General features: G+C 37.5%; 1 protein-coding gene across 4 annotated transcripts in view; it reads left to right on the plus strand.

The window, feature by feature from the left end:
* Window positions 1-16,944, plus strand: part of SOX5 (SRY-box transcription factor 5) — a 990,465-nt gene that overhangs the window by 953,367 nt on the left and 20,154 nt on the right. For all 4 annotated transcript variants that reach the window (XM_082419737.1, XM_082419736.1, XM_082419738.1 and 1 more), the window contains one exon: window positions 5,132-5,277. In XM_082419737.1, coding sequence (XP_082275863.1) covers window positions 5,132-5,277 — 146 coding nt within the window. The remainder of the gene's footprint in view (window positions 1-5,131; window positions 5,278-16,944) is intronic.

Here is a 16,944-nt window from a genome sequence, read left to right on the forward strand (position 1 = left end):
GATGTAAGCTTAAAGATAGGGAAACGAGTTAAGAGGTGAAGGCATTAGCCCAGGTGAGATACGAGGTGGCTTTAGCGAAAGCAGAGGCTAGTGGGGATCGAGAAAAAGCGCATCTGAGAGCTGAGGAGGAGGCATAACTCCAGAGCTTGGTTGTCTTTTGTACATATGGGGTGAAGGAGGTATCTTAGATGGCTCCCAAGTGACTGGATGGGCAACTGGAAAGGGAATATGGAATGTAGAAAGAACGGATTGAGGCAGTAGGAAGACGATGAATTCTGTGCTAGCCATGCTGCATGGGACATTCCAGTAGAGAAGCCTGGTAGGTACGTGTACCTGGAAATCAGGAAGGGGTTGAGGCAGGCGGTAGGTATTCTACAGTCCTTGGGATCACCCCTTGAGTGTTAGGAACATCCTTAAGACCAATTGCCGTACGTTGGTTTGGAAGGCCGCCACAACAAATTACTATAAACTGGGTCACTTAAAGCAAATTTATTCTCTTACTATTTGGAAGCTAGAAAGAAATCCAGAGTCAGAGTGTCAGCAGGGTTTAGTTCCTTCTGGAGGCTCTGAGGGAGAATCTGTTCCGTGCCTCTCTCCCAGCTCCTAGAGGCTACTGGCAATCCTTGGTGTTCCTCGGCTTACAGATGCATAACTCCAGTGTCTGCCTCCACGCTCACGTGGCCTTCTCCCCTGTGTCTATGTGTCAAATCTCCTTTCTCTTAGAAGAACACGAATCATTGAATTTAAGGCCCACTGTAAATCCAGTGTGATCTCATTTCAAGATCCTTAATTTAAACATCTGCAACGACTCAGTTTCCAAATAAGGACACATTCACAGATACCAGGGGTTAGGTCACAGACATATCTTTTTGAGAGACACAATTCAACCCATTACAAGTAGTTTACTGTTTTTCCTTCTACCTTTTAACAGGCTCTTCCCTTGTGGAGCAGCCATTTACTCACTCTTTCTGTTTAGATTTTATCCCCTCTAAGATTGGACTTTCCAGTTTGTCCCTCTTTTTCTGCCCCTGAAAGTATATAACAGGGACCATTTTAATTTTGAGAATTTTGTTGGTTATGGTTAAGAAGAAACACCAAGGTATAAAAAAAAATCAAATTGTGGTAAATTTAACACAGTCACAGACTCTCATACATTTCTTACATTAATGATCCCTAACCTGCATTTCTCAAATCTCATTTGAGGCACTAACTGGAAGCCATATTGGCCTTTGCCCTCCCATTTTCCCTCTAAGAAGCTCACCAAACCTCTCCTAAACACTTCCTTCTGATCCTAAGATGTACTTGCTGCCTGAATATATAATGAAGGCAGAATAAAATGTAGCAAGTGATCATTTGGGGTCCTTTGAACTCTAACGGGTGACTCCCATTTCACTGAACCTCTGTGCCAACAAGAAATGATATCCCCTCACAGATTTTATCATAATGGTCAAAGCCGTGCAACAAGACTGCTGAGGATGAGCATATAGGGAAAATGAAAGAGGAAAAAAGAGAAAAGAATTAACATTTTTTACTGCCTCCTCAGGTGTACCAAGTGTTATCTACTCCTGCACATGTGTTATTTCATTTAATTCTTCCATCAACCTTATGTTCATTTTACAGTTGAAAGAAATGGAAACTCAGTGAAATTAAGTGTTATAATTTGGCAAATATCACACTTCCTAAGAAGCAGAAACCTGGATCCATCTGAATCCAATGCCCAAATTCTACCTATTTCACTATGCCATTTTGTAAACTGACAGTTACTGAAAAACTTTCATGGACCATTTATTATGCTAAGAGACTACATTAACTCATTTAATCTTCGCAATGTCATGTTTATCTAGTGAGGTTATTCCATTTAACCAATAAGACCAGTGAGATTTAGAAAGGTAAAACAATGTGTACAATTTATATAGCTAGTAAGTAGCAACGTTAGGATTTTAATTTAGGCTTATCCGACTCCAAAGCACAAATTATTTTCTGGTGATGGAAACCTTGGACCAAATCTAAGGAGCAAATGAAGTAAGATCCCAGGCAAGGATATGAAGATGGAGAAGTCAGAGATGAGGATCCAGCGCCATGATGAGAAACAAGGAAGGAAGGAGTGTCAGTAACAAAGGGATCGTCAGTGCTGTTTCTGCCAGGATGGAAAGTGTCCCTTGGGTTTGGCATTTGAAAGAGCAAGGGGCGTGGAAACAAGACTGTAGCAGGAATGGGAGAGTGAGGAAGGAATGGGAGAGTATGATATGAATCTTTGAGAAGCTTGGCTTGGAAGGTAAAGAAACAGGATTGGAACGAGAGGGCAACACAAAGTTAAGAGACTTTATTTGCTTGTTTCAGGAGGAGAATCTTAAGTACTTACAAGTTGAGGTGGTAACGATAGTAGAGAAGTTCAAGTGGATGATGTAAATGTGAAAGAGAATAACCGGTAGAGAGGTATGGAAATCTAGAGCATGAGTTTGGGGGATTTGCCTTGAATAAAAGTAGTGGTGCCATTTTCATTGAAACAGGAGGTGGCAGTGGGCCTACATGGAGATCGATTTGAAGCTGGCCTGGGGTGGGAGTCAGGGTGGGCAGGAAGGTGAGAGTTCAGCCTTACTGGTCTTTCCAGAATTGGAGGTGAGGCCATTTACTGAGAGAGGGAATCAGCAAAACTGGGAAGTTGGTGACTGTGAAGAGAACAAAATGTAAAGAACCAGCAGACAATCCTGTTATGATTCAACTCTGTAATATGTAAACGGCTTTATGATTTAACACAGCAGATACAATGTTAGAATTTCATATAGCATTTTAACTAAAATTCAAGTCTCTGAAAGCAAGAATGTTTCTTTTAAAGCGAGCACCTATATCCACCTGCACACAAACACATCTCACATTGAAAATAGCCATTACAGAACATATGTATGTCTGTCAGTTATTCACCCTTGTAGTAATAGATGCATCCTTTCTGCATCTATATTAATGATTTTTCCTACACGGTGTTATCTTGGCAGTGCCTAAAAAGCATAAAGAATTCATACTTTTATTCAGTGTCATGTGCCAAATCATTTCAAATATATTTGTGCTCTGGAGAAGCTAAATAGACTACAAAGACACATGGAACGAGGCTGTACATAAACAGGGGTTAGAGGATAGGAAAAAAGGCTGATCCTCTTAAGATCTTTTACTAAACGAACACATACCAAGACCATCCCTGTCATTTAAGAGCTGCATTTCTTTCTAGAGTGGTAGTGTTCGTGAACAGAATGAGTTCAAGAATAATATATTAAGAAGGTTGTGCAGGAGAACCAAGTCCAGATGTTGAGGATAATGTAAGGTTAAAAACGACCGTAATTTTAAGTACATATTAACCCTAAAGGGCTGACCCAGATCTAAATAGTTGTTCATGATTCATATTGTATTTATAATGAACAAGGATGTTTTGTTCTTTTGAATACATTCCAATGAATTTAGCTCAGAAAAGCAAAATATATAGTAGCTCTCAAGGCTCCCCTTTCTATCGCCGACCCTGGAACTTCTCTTTCTGCCTCAAGGAGATCAGAGGAGGGTGCTGAGTCTGTGCATAGTAAGGGGGAAGGACACGGATCATTTAGAAGCCTTCCAGCTCTGAAGCACTGCGCTAATCTGACATCAGCTTCTTCAATAGAAATGTTTAAGCAGCAAGAAAGTATTCTAGGTTTTTTGGCAATCGGCAGATCAGATAGAAGAGTCTAGCAATACGACGAGGTCGTGTAATCTGACATGATTAGACAAGGCTCTTTAGTACCAGAACATTCATAATTGAGACAAAGAACGAGTATTAATAACACTTTCCTAACACGGCAGTTAGCCATTTTATATTTCCTTTCTTTAATCTTAGTGTTTTTCAACAAATCATGGGATTTAATAGCGTGTTTTGGCAGATTAGAGGATTTATGGCCCAGATGTTTTTTGTTCTAAAAATGGATTAGGGTGTAAAGTTTGCTGGAATCCATGGAACATGTTGAGGCAAGCCGGTCATTTGATGTGTGATTAGTGCCTGCCTTCTGTCTCACAGTCCCTCCATCTGTCACAATTCACCAATGGATCTGCTTAGATTTAGCCTCATGTCACAAACAAGTCCCTTTTCTGGGCAATTTCATATTATAGATTCAGCTTATGCCATTTTATGCCCTAGTTAAAAGATAGGGAGAGTGAAAGATGATATATTAGCTTTCCTTTCAATATTTGCAAAACAATCCCTTCCCATCGCTCTTCTACCCTAAAATCATGCAGATTATCAGCATAATGTGCGTCAATAAATAAATGACCAGAGTTAAAATTCAGTTAAAATTAGCCTTTCTCCTTACACCTGTTATTCTTTAAAAGAAATATTTGAGCTTTCTTTTTTTTTTCCCCCAACTCTGGATTGTGGAGTTGCGGCACAAGTTGGTCATTTGACCATCCTATTAAGAGTGTGAATTAAGTGTGATTATAGTTACCCAGTAGCCACAATTTATTATTCAGCAATTACAGGTGCTTGGTTACATTCTGTGCTTGAAATTTAACCTCTTAACTATTGCAAGTTTGTACCTGTAACAAGACATTGCCAACTGTGGTTTATTTCACCATGGTTGGATGCAGGGGGGAAATGCTCTTCTTTCAGTCAGTTAACAATGATTTGTTCCTTCCGTATATAACAAACCTAATAGTGCCATACTCAAACTCTAAACTGGCCTTTCTAATACTATGAGAGTGTCAGTAATTAATAGTAATAATTATCAATACCTGTATCCTATGGTAACATTCAAATGATCCTTATAGGAAAAAAACCAAAGATAGGTTGTATTTTTGTACTACAAAATATTCAGATAACTAAAAAAGGTTTATCTAAAAATTATATTTTAAACTTCTTTTTCAAACATGTGGAAACAGCTGTATTTCACTTAAATATTACATTTTGATAACAAATGTTTGGCACCATGTTGATGTAACTGTGTGAATCAGTCATCATCAATTATTTATTCATTCATTCATTTTAGACTGATTCCACTGAGAAATTAGTACATGCCAGACACTAGCCATTCCCAGAAAAGAAGTGATTTTTATGGTGAAAGGTTAACCTATCCATGCACTTGTACAAAACATATCCTTCGTTCTGTTACATCTTCAGGTTATTTAAATGACCATGATGCTGTCACCAAGGCAATCCAAGAAGCTCGACAGATGAAGGAACAACTTCGGCGGGAACAACAGGTGCTTGATGGGAAGGTGGCTGTTGTGAACAGTCTAGGTCTCAATAACTGCCGAGCAGAAAAGGTTAGTTCCTAAAATAACTGACTTTCCAAAAATACTTAAATTGCCTGACTGTTTTTCTTCTTTATCTTTTTCTCTTCTCACCATCCTTGGAATGACGGTTCTCCCACCCTTTTTCTCTCCATCAGTGCAGAACTCTTCATGCCCATCCTAATCAAAACCATCTGGAAATGAAAAGCGTTATAATTCTCTGCTATCCATCTGAACCTTATTGACAATTAATATCCCCTTTTCTGCCATCACTTTGTATTAAAATGAAGTGGCAATTCAAATACCTGAGTCTCAGTGAAAGTTTTGCTTTACAGAGATGCTTAACTCATATCTGGGGATGAGCTGGATTTGAAAATGCCGAATCTTCTTTAATCAGCATAAGCTTGGATGATACCCATGCTTGTAGTCTCAGCATATAAGATCCTGAGCTTGTCATAATGTTTCCAGTGCAAAGCACTGTCAAGTTTTAGGTGACTGCACAACTGGAAATTTTGACTTGATCATAAAACAAAGTTTGCTCTTTAGAATGTGGACATTATTAGTATACCTATTATTACGCTTAAGTCCAGTGAAACTTCTGGATTTATCTGAGCTATAATAATTTCAAACTATTTTGTCTAAGCTACATTGTATTTTATTCAGAAAAATATTATGTTATTATAGAATGCTTGGAGTGATATACTTCTTTTGGTCATATTTGGTATTTTTAATAGAAATTTTAAAGTTACTGAATCCCCTTTTCTCAAAATCCTGTAGCTAAATAGATATGGTAGATAAGAGAAAAAAAATGATCAGCTACTTAGTAATAACTTGAAAGTTAATCATCATGGGAAGGTTATGAGTCAAACAGTATCATCCAGAATGAACAGATTGCTAATTTGGATAGCTTTCTGGTTTCCCAGGTTTTATATGAAATTTTACATATAATCTCTAAGAAGCTAGCAATTTGCATAGTGAAGGTGTGACCTTGCCACCACTGTACTTTTCCTCTGGTCCAAACATGGGTCAAAAGGCTGGAGAAATGACTTCAATTCTGTTCTGTTCCTGGAGGGGAGAGCAAAGCGTGGTCAAGTGTACATCCCTTGCAGTCTCACAACATAAGAAAGCAACACTGGTGCAGCTCGAAGGGCACAAACATTTTCTAGCTAAGCACCAGAAGGGAAGGGGAAAAGCAAAGTGACAGCTCTAAGAAGGAATGATAGCAAGCATAGAGGAATTTATATTCAAATATTTAAACATTCTTGAAAGGATGCTTGAACAGAAATTCCTTTTCTCTGCTCCCCATGTAGAAATGAGTTTAACACTCAGCCAGATGCTAATGCAAAGTGACTCAAGCTATTCCTCGCAAGCATAGCTAAATTGCCATTATTTGTTAAGCGCATTGAATTCAGCTGTGGATACAGCAGTTGGTTGCATTCAGCAAGCATCTGTACGCTTTTCTTTTTTTTTAATCCTCCAAAGCAGAGACAACTCTACCTATCTCCCCCCCTCTCCTCCCCTGTGCTGGCTGGGAATTGTCAAGTGACAACCAACCAAATCCTTTTGGACAGGAAGCCTTCATCCTGAGTTCTATATACTTACAAAACAGGCCTTGTGGTTGGATCAGGGAGCCCATTAAAAGCGCTTTGATGGTATGGAAATTCATCTTCATGAAGCTCGTAGGCCCCTAAGCAGCATGCTGTTTAGCTGTGGTTACAGATCAGTCATTCACATCGGAGGGCAATAATTGTGCTGACGGCTTGTAAGGCAATGGGAGTACATAAAATAATCCTGGGCCCTCCACCATGGCACTGCGAGTTAATCTTCTCTAATACAGATCAGCTGTTGTTCTAACACATGACTTCATGCAGGCTCCAGTGACTCTGCTCAGCCTTTTGATTAAGTAACAGGAGTGGAACCATCTGCATTCATTTTATTCCATAGTTGTCCATTGTTAGGGACCTTATTTCCACTTCTTGTTCCACCTCCTATGAAAGTTCCACAATCAGACTTTATTTTATTTCTCTGATTAGCACCTCCTATTTGAGTTGCAGGAGTGAGAGTTGCCTCTGTTGAAAACTACTCCTTTCAATTTTCTGTTCTCTTTTGTAGAATTACAGTAACTGTTTTTTTTAAAAATCTATTTCTGAAGTAATACCTGCCAGAATCTGTTGGCCAATTAAGACGTCTCCATTCTCAAGAAGTTTGTGCCCCAAATCTCTTCACCATGCCCTTTCAATGCAGTTGAGTTACATCTTCAACTATAGTCTTATATTTTTATGGGTTTTTAAGTGAAAATCTTAAAAAATGAAATTGTATCATTGTAATTGTAAAATATAAAAATGTAAAAATCCATAATTGTCATAGTCTGGCAAACTCTTGTAATGCGTAAGTAAACCTTTTCAGCAGGAGAATTCGAATTAGTTCATCCCTATGTTACCCTTGACACTTGAGATTGCATCTCTCTTAGAAGCAGGAATTACTGTGGTTGCCTTTTCCTGTTGAAATAGCTTAGCCGGCATTTCTACCAAATTAATGATCAATCTATGTCTTGCAACTTATGGGAATGAAATAATGTCAATTTAAATCTTTTAATTAGTCATTATTCAACATTAGCACCCATGTGTATTAGGGACAGTGCTGTGTACTTGAGGCACTGTATTGAACAAGAAAATATGTCCTCTGCCTTTATAGAGCTTACAGTTTAGATCAAATTATGAGTTTGTTAATCATGGCATATTTACGTGTGTGAATTCCTATAGGAACTGAATTAAGACCCCATACTACTGAGCATGTCAGATCAGTTATATACCTGACTCGACAAAGGCAGCTGCTTGTTTTTCCACATAAAGCAGCATCGCTAGACATATTGCCTCATCGTTTTTTTAATACCTACCTTTCTAATAGATTTTTATAATCGCCCAACTTTATCCATGGCCAAAGCATAGTTAGATCAGTAGTTGGTTTGAAATTTTGCTTCACAGTTCTTAACAAAAGACAGGAACACAGTATGTATAAATTCCTCTTATAATTTGCGCTATCGCTCCCAAAAGGACGACATTTTTTCTCTCTTTAAATGATACTCCCAACTTCCTAGACCCTAAAAGTATGTGAAATAAATGTAAGGAGTGGGGAAGATGAAGGAGAGAGAAAGATAGAAAGGAGCTGGGAGAAAGGAAAGGGGGAAGGAAAAGTAATTCAGCCAGATGCCTTCCGTCAGTCTAAAAGGATATAGCAGGACCCAAGATCCAGATAATTGGAAACCTGTAGCAGAGATCTGTTTTCTTGAGTACACAAGCCTTATACACATTAACTTTTCTTCACATTTCAAATGACCAACATGCTTGTCTCAACTAGAATGTCTTAATTCTGAAAAGCTGTAATTGGGCAGTGAAAACAATTAGAGGTGTGAAGATAGGGACAAATGTTTTCCAGTCGTATGTACCAAAACACATAATGAAAGTCATTTGTACTGAAACACATTTTAATTGAAGACTTCTAAAAGATTTTTCATTTCTTTACTTTTCTTGGAAGTGTTTCAACATACCCAAGAACTGCGTATGTCAGGTTTCTTGGAAACTCTGGGACACAGTGTTATTTATAATTGTCATCTCCGCTTAATTATAGCCTGATTGTATATTCAAATAATGTTATCTTTTACCACTCAGCTCTGTTACAAATTAGTGTTATGGGTGAATAAGTAAGCTTCTCAGGTAGGAAGAATCAGAAGAAGGCCCTCATACATACATTTGTTTTGTAAAAACCACCTACTTTGCGTCTTTAACACCCAAATGGCACGGTTTTGACCAGCTACATATTCAGGTTCTGACCTTATAAGCTTACCTGATAGGAAATCATAAAAACCTCAGTTTTTGTCCTGATCCTACCAGGCAACACTAATACAATAGAGACGCAGTGCACTGCAATGAGGAACAGACCAGAAGTTTCCCTGATCACTTCCCTCACTACCCAATGTAGTTGTCCTAGAAAGATAATGCCCATGTAATATCTGTTAGAAATGTTTGTCATGAGATGTATCAGGATATCTAAATACAGTAGCTTCAACAAATACTGATTAGTTTTTAGCCTACAATGAAGTTCAGGAGGAGGTTGGTGGCATTAGCTCATTAGTTCAGTGATGTCAGGGTTGAAATCACTTGATTATCTGGGTTGTTCCCTTAGAGTCACAAAATGTTGCTGCACCTACAACTATGCCATGAAGGCAGCAGACTCAGAAAGAAGTTATTTTCTCTTTGCTGAAGTTTGGTCTTCACTCACATAGTCATATTTCACTGCACCCCTCAAGCCGACTTCCATAAACATCTCCTTTGGGTAGAACTGGGTCATTTGCACATTTTCATGACAATTACTGGTCAAGGAAGAGAGGCCACTGTAAATGGATCACAAATTATTTTCTGGGACTGAATTAGAGACCTTATCCTATCCTTCCTGAGATCAAAGCATATCTTTTTTTTTTAAGAAAGGCAGACCGCTACCTGCAACACCTCATTCGGATGTGTCTCGAGTCTTGGAAGCTTGACTAGCCTACTTTCTTCTAGGAATGGACCTTGAGAGCTTGTTTGGAGGGTCTAGCAGGGGAGAACAGCTTCTCATATACCCTCGACCGAAAAAGGGCCCTCCGCTATTGGGGAAGGCCATCCTCTTCCACTGAGCTTACAGCTCCAGGAGGGATGTACATGGATCCATCGGGCAGGAAAGGGGACGCCTGTCTAGCCATCCAGATCAGCCAATCAACCCTGGTGATCAATGGGGTGACAGAGGTCGCAGCCAGATCACCCTCACATTTAAGGGATATCTTAAGACCAAAGGTTATATTGGCAGGGACAAAAAGAAAGACCAGAATGGCTACCGGGTAGGAAAAGGCCATTGTCAGCCATGGCTACATTATAAAAATGATACCAAAGCTCTCAAATATTTTCATCATAAAGCTGATTTGTTTTGACTACATTTGATGTCATCTATCTAACTACTTTTGCTCTTCTCTGTTGCATGTCCAGGGCCTTATACCTCGTCTGTGTTTCAGAAAGAATTAAATTACATTCAAGGATGTGTACAAGAAAACATTGTTTGGTGCCAGGTTAAATCAATGAACGTATGTTCATCCACATACTTTCTACATATTAAGGCCAACTTCTGTATTACTTCTTGTATATAAAAAAGATGTCACTCACAAAAATAAACATACAAATATGTGCATGTATTTCTTAAGGTAGAGAGTTTATTCATCAAACATTAATTGCCTGCAGTGTACCTGAAATCTAAACACCTGCACATGCCATGCATTCATCAATAACTGCAAGTAAGAATAGCTAGGAAAATGTCTTAATTTTCCTTCTGAGGTTCAGTGAAAATTCTTTGCAGATTTCCATAGAATAAGATGAAAATTTGGTGAATAATATGTATATTTTAAATAATGATTTACTCAGTAATGAAACCAGTTTCTCTTTTTGGTGTTGGTCATATTCATAAGAAGCTTTACCACATACAGTATAGATGGACTTGTAAACAAAGGTTAATTTTATTACTCTGGCACTTGGAAACTCTTCCATTACAACCTCCTCCTTTCTGCCATTGTCAACCCTTTGCTTTCCCTTTAACAGAGTGCCAAACATGAAATGACAGTGACCAATGTTGACTTAATGTGGATGTTTAATAATGAAAAAAAGTGTGTCAGTCCCAGCATTAGTTACAAATGGCAGTAAGTGTATCGGATGGCAGCCCTGTAATAATTTTACATCCATCATTCTTTCCTGATGCTTCACTGGCCATCTGATGGATGGGGTCAGCAGTGTTAACTCTTCAGAAACTGACACAGTGTGTCTACTTCAGCATTATCTAACATATGCTCCTTCTCTTAGATAAGGAGAAGGCATGTGAGGAATTGTGAACTACAGGTTTGCTTTGAAAAAGTGAATATGAAGGAACTCATGCCTTTGTATTCGGTGGCAGGTACTACAATTAATTAATGATTTATGGGTGGCTTTTGTAGTTGTTGCCTTTAGCTAAAATGCATTAGAGAAGTCAGATTAGAGCTAGACATTTCAGTGGGAAGAGGAAAAACTCCATGAAGGAGGAAGCTATGTTAGGTAAATCGTTCAGGAGGAAATGAGATAGATCATTGCAACAGTGGGACAAAACAGGAGCTTTTTCTTGGGGGGGGGGGTGCGCGCGTGTGTGTGTGTGTGTGTGTGAGAGTGAGTGTTTGTCAAGCAAAAATGTCCCCAAACATTTAAATCTCCTGGTTAGAATTTACCTGGGAACAAATTAAAATAACACAAATGGTTAATATTTTCTCTTTATAAAAATGAGTATATGTTATTTTTTATCTTTAATGTAATTATTTATTTGGTGATTTTAATTAAAAGATACACAAAATCTGAGGTTGAATATTTGCCTTTTTATTATTGGAGTCTCTCTACTCTAAATACATATGTAAAATGGATAGAGAACTGCTTTCTAGACAGCGGATTATTAGAAAATCTAGACTAGCTTTTTATGTGCAAGTTGGCATTTGATCCTCAGGTTTTCTTTTCTTTTGTTTTTCATTCATAAAACCTTCTTAATACTGAGTGTCTTAGCTAGGGAACACTTCTTATGGGACAGGAGGGGAGAGGAAAACCCCTTAGTGAATATTATCAGCACAGAGCAGCCAGTTTTCAAAGACCATGACAAAAAGGCAAATAGGTATTATGTCATCACCCATCCATCACTCTATATGTCAGCCTTTCAATAATTCCAATCGACATTCTCGACAGGCTGGTGCAAGTTAAAGGGGCTGTTTGTTTCTAGAAATTGAGTATAGGCTGTCTATAGCCTTTTGTTCCAGATGGTTTTCTTCTGTGTCTTTTCATTTCTTTCTTTTTCTTTCTTTTCTTTTTGGGGGTATTTAATTGAAATACATGCCGAGTTTGCAGACTGCAAAGATCAGAGCTGTTTTCGTCCAGCAGTGGTAACTATGCATTAAACATTTTGATTTGTTTGAGCTTGAAGTTTAGTCCTTTTTTGCCATTTGCTTCATGGAGTTTGTGTATATTTACAGCCTCTGCATTTAATGGCCACATGCCTTATTTTCACAGATGGCCAGTGGAAGACTTTTTCTTTCTCTTAGTATAGCCTGCTTTCAGTTTTGCTACATTTGTCACAGTGCCACTACTTGCAGCTAGCAAGTGCCCACGCTTGGTGGGGAGCAATTATGGTGTGAGTTTTTAAGGAGCTTTTTAAAGGGTTTTTTTTTCCAGTAAACTTTTTATGGTTTAATTTTCAAGCCTAGAAAAGCTGTGCATGTTTTCAAACAGAGAGTCTTGTGTTCTTTACATCATTCTGGTAGAGGGGTTAGTGCAGGATGGTCCAATAAAATGAGACACACAGGGCATGCCAAATTGGGCTTTCAGATAGACACCCACAGGCCTCTCTGATGATTGAAATTGTCTGTTCATTTAAAGATATGAGGATAGGCTCACAATAGTATTCCTGAAAAAAAACAAGTTTGAAAACACCGTGTGGAGAATGATCTAGATATTTTTAAAGTACATTTCCATGGTACATAGATAAAAGACTAGAAGAAGAATAAACAATCATTTTGCCAAGGTGATGGGGTTGGAAATTTACATGTCCCCACATTCCTGAGTTTTTCAAATTTTCTGTAAGTAAAATAAGAATCACTTTTGTTGTTGGACCAGAAGTGTTATTTTTGAAAACCTGGTCTACTAAGAATGATCTTTCCTTCCCTTCTCCCTTGCTCCCTTCCTCATCCCCAACATCAAATAGCTGTCTTCAAGACACTTAAACATTAAGGCACTGAAATAATCAAAGAGCCATTTGTTTTTCAGTTATCCTCATACTTAGTAGATATATTGTATTCTCTATTGCCATTTATGACAAGTGACTTTAACAATATGGATTTAAAATCATGAGGAAAATATTCTGAATTTAACATTTATTTCAAAGGGCCTCATTGAGTCCTTCCACTTATACCGTTTCTCTTTTACAAATGAGAAACACTTGTTTACGAGTATAGGAGTAAAAGTAGGAGTAATAATTGCTATTGATATTTAGTTTGTATCTTACCTTTTTCAAACTGCTTTCACATCAAATTTCAGTTTTGTACAGTATTATAAGCAGGACAGTATTCATATCTTTGTTTTAAAAATAAAAACCTTGAGATATGACATTATTATAGGAATTCGAGTGGTAGATCAGTTTTTAAACCGAGGTCCTCTTGTTCAAATTTCAGTCTGTTTTCTAATGGACCATGCTGAAGATGTTCAAGAAAGTAACTCAGTGCCTGTTTGATTAGATTGTACCCCAGCGTTGGCCATGTGTATTATTTAGTACATTTTTGAGGAGTTATCACACACACACAAAAATCCTTTAATCAATCAACATCTCCATCATTTGTGTATCTTTTTTCCAATTCTTTGTTTTTCCTGTTTCTGCTCCCTTTCTAGGTCTTCCTTTCTTCACCACGCACCAGCCCCCTTCATTAGAGAATGAGCCGGGAAACAGAAAGAATATGTTCCATCTTATTTATTTTGCTTCTCATAGCAGCTCTCATAAAATATGTGAAGTTTTAGCTGTTCATTAAAATGAGATTTTTAAATATCTATTCTACACTAAATTTTTTCCCCTAAAACTACCGTGGATAATTGAAAAGTGAACTATAGCCCTGCTGTGCCTCTTTCTATTTGTCAGACCCAGCATTTCGGAACCAAACCATTTCTCTTTAAAACAGTCCAATTATATTTATTTAACTGAGGTAACTACTGGCTACTGAGGCTGCATTTATAAGAATGCGTACAGTTTTATAGCTTTTATTCTATGAAAAGGAAAAATTAAAGAGAAAAGGTCTATACGTTTCTGTAGCTCAGTAACTGAGTTACCCATTGTTTATAGAACAGTTATCATCAGACAACATTCCAGTTTTGTGTTTACATCTGTGCAGCCCTCCCACCTACCGGACACCCTGTGTAGGTTGTGAATTTTATTATTTTACTTTGTTGGCCTCCTAGTTTTCTCACATTAAGCCTTCTGATTTGACTTGGTGTGCACAGTATCTGTATCTGCCCTGGTTTGAAATAAAGTCATTTTTTTAGACTTTGGCTGAATGCTGAACACATATACAGACACTTGAAAACTCAGGTCTTAGTTTTTCCTCTCCTGCCTTCCCTCTTCCACATGTACAGACCATAAGCACCCCTGGGACAAGTAAGCAAGGACCAATATTTTACCATGATATTATTCATGTGTACCCTCTTTGTGAATGATTTCTTTCCTACGGATTCCTTTGAGTGGCTCTTCGGTTCATTACCCCACACACTCAATGACTTCTTCCTCTCCATGGCAATAGTGTTGAATTTGGACATATAACTGCGTGTTTCACAGTGCACCTAGAATCTGTAAATCTGAGTATTATTGGACAGTCCCTTCACAAAATGTATTTCAATAGTCATATTTTTTGGGTTTTGTTTCATAATTTGAAATATCCTCCTTGAATTTAAGAAATGATGATAGAATTCTCAATTATAAATGGAGTACCTTTACATTTTGAAACATAATTAACAGCTTCTGAGGAAACTATCATCATGGATAGAGAAACATGTATAGCTGTATATATTTGTCAAAATATTTTTGTTTTGTTTGAGCAGCTCCAGTCAAGTGGAACATAGAATTGAAAGAAAATGTAAAGGGCCTTTAATTCAACATATCATCTGATGTTGAATTGCCAGGCAGGTAGTCATATGACCAATACTTGAAAACCTCTGGGGAAGTGAAATTTTTTGCATCCTAAGACAGCCCACTCAATGGAGAGACAGCTCTTTTATATAACTCTTCCTTCAGTGGTTCGTTATCTTTCACTTGATAACTTACAACCATTGGTCAGTATTCTGTCTCTTTACTACATATGGCCAAATCCTCTCTTTTTCACAAAGAACAGGTCTTGATTCTTTTTAAACATGGAGGTTCTTAAGAAATTTAAAGACAGAGATTGTTGATCTCCTCTTCAACTCTCTCTTGCAAGGTCCTGTGCAATTTCTCCATGAAGACAACAAGGATATTGACAGGAACATAACCCAAAGCTGAGTTAAGTCCAAAACATTATGGCCATGGTCTGCATTCCAGTTTTTGTAGAAAAAGAAACTAGACCATTACAACATAGTTTTTCTTAATGAATCCATACTAGCTTCTTGTTGTATCACATCCTGTACTAAGTGCCCTTAACTAATCCTATAACAATCAGCTCTGTCTTTTCTGGAACAGACATTAAGTGCTCAGGTCATTGTTCCACAAATTCTCTTTATTCGTGAAAAATCACTATTAGTTATTTATGTACAAGTCCTAATATTTCTCCCACTTTAAAATCAGTTCTTTAAAAATCATAAATAGGGATTCATCAATTTTATCCACAAGTCATTTTACTATCTTAGAAATGTATTCATCCAGATTAAGACTTGAATTCATAGAACCTGTGTGTTTCCTTCAAAACAATTCTATCTTCAGCTTCGTAATACTTCTTAAGAAAACTTGCTCTGCCAATACAGTTCATTTTGACCAGATTGCCTGATGAAACTAAGTTTCTATGAAATTTAGCAAGAATTATACTTCAAGAAACATTTCATGAAGCTGGCTACCAAAGTTCACAAAAGGAAATTAGATTGTGGAAACAAAAGTATGGGTTCTAATTTATTATTTTCTCCACTAGGGGTATCTCTGAATTTAGAAGGGGAAAAAAATCAGGATTAGATAAGGCTTTTTTCGTAGTTGACTAAACCATAAGACATTTATGGACCTTTCCAACCCCTTAGCTCATATATCCATATGATTCTATGATGGAGAAAATGAATGGAAAAATATTCCTAAGGGATACTAGATTTCAGAGTACCAAAGTGTCTGAGAAATTCACATTTGACCAGAATAAAATTAGTAAAAGATTTCTTCAGATTGCATTTTTGTTGGTGTTGGAGGGAAATATGTGTGTGTATGTGTGTGTGTATTTGTACATAATTTATTGTAAAGCTTTTACAACAAAGCTTTCTTTCCCATTTGTGCAGTTAGATTATGTGGGTGGATGCTTATTTTTTAGAAAATGGTGATCTCAGTAAGCAAGGGTGAAACCAAGAGATTGAAGGGGATCTCAGACACATGCATTGTTTTTTATGTTTTACTTAAGCTGATGAAAAAATTCTCCAACTGATAAATCGTTATGACATTATAAATAATCTTTCATCTTCCTTGGTGGTCTGCGAGGGTCACATAATTGGAGGGTTAAAAACCTTTTTTTGTTTCTTTTTTCTTCCTGTGTCATTAGTATAGAAGGAGATCATAAAAAAGGTCAGCCAGAAGGGGTTTAACTGTTACTGAGTCAACATTTGACAGTCACACTCTATTCTGTCATTTCATGCATGTGCTTTTTTATGAGTTTTATAGCTTTGTGAGCTTTATTTCAGGGATGTCCATTATGATAGCTGATCCACAGCCCATCTCTTTCTTTGTGTATGTGTGTCTGATGGTGAGCAAAGCTTGTCACTTATATAAATCCCAGTTTCAAGGAGTAATAGAGGAACCATCTACTCATGCAGTTTAGGCTTAGGTAACTAAGGAAATATCTACTTCCTCTAGAGTACAGTTTGTGTGGTTTTTTTGTTTTGACTGCCCTATGAAATATCAACAAACGATGTGCCT

The sequence above is a fragment of the Balaenoptera physalus genome, assembly GCF_965194825.1.
Source record: "Balaenoptera physalus genome assembly, chromosome: 13".
NCBI classification, from domain to species: domain Eukaryota; kingdom Metazoa; phylum Chordata; class Mammalia; order Artiodactyla; family Balaenopteridae; genus Balaenoptera; species Balaenoptera physalus.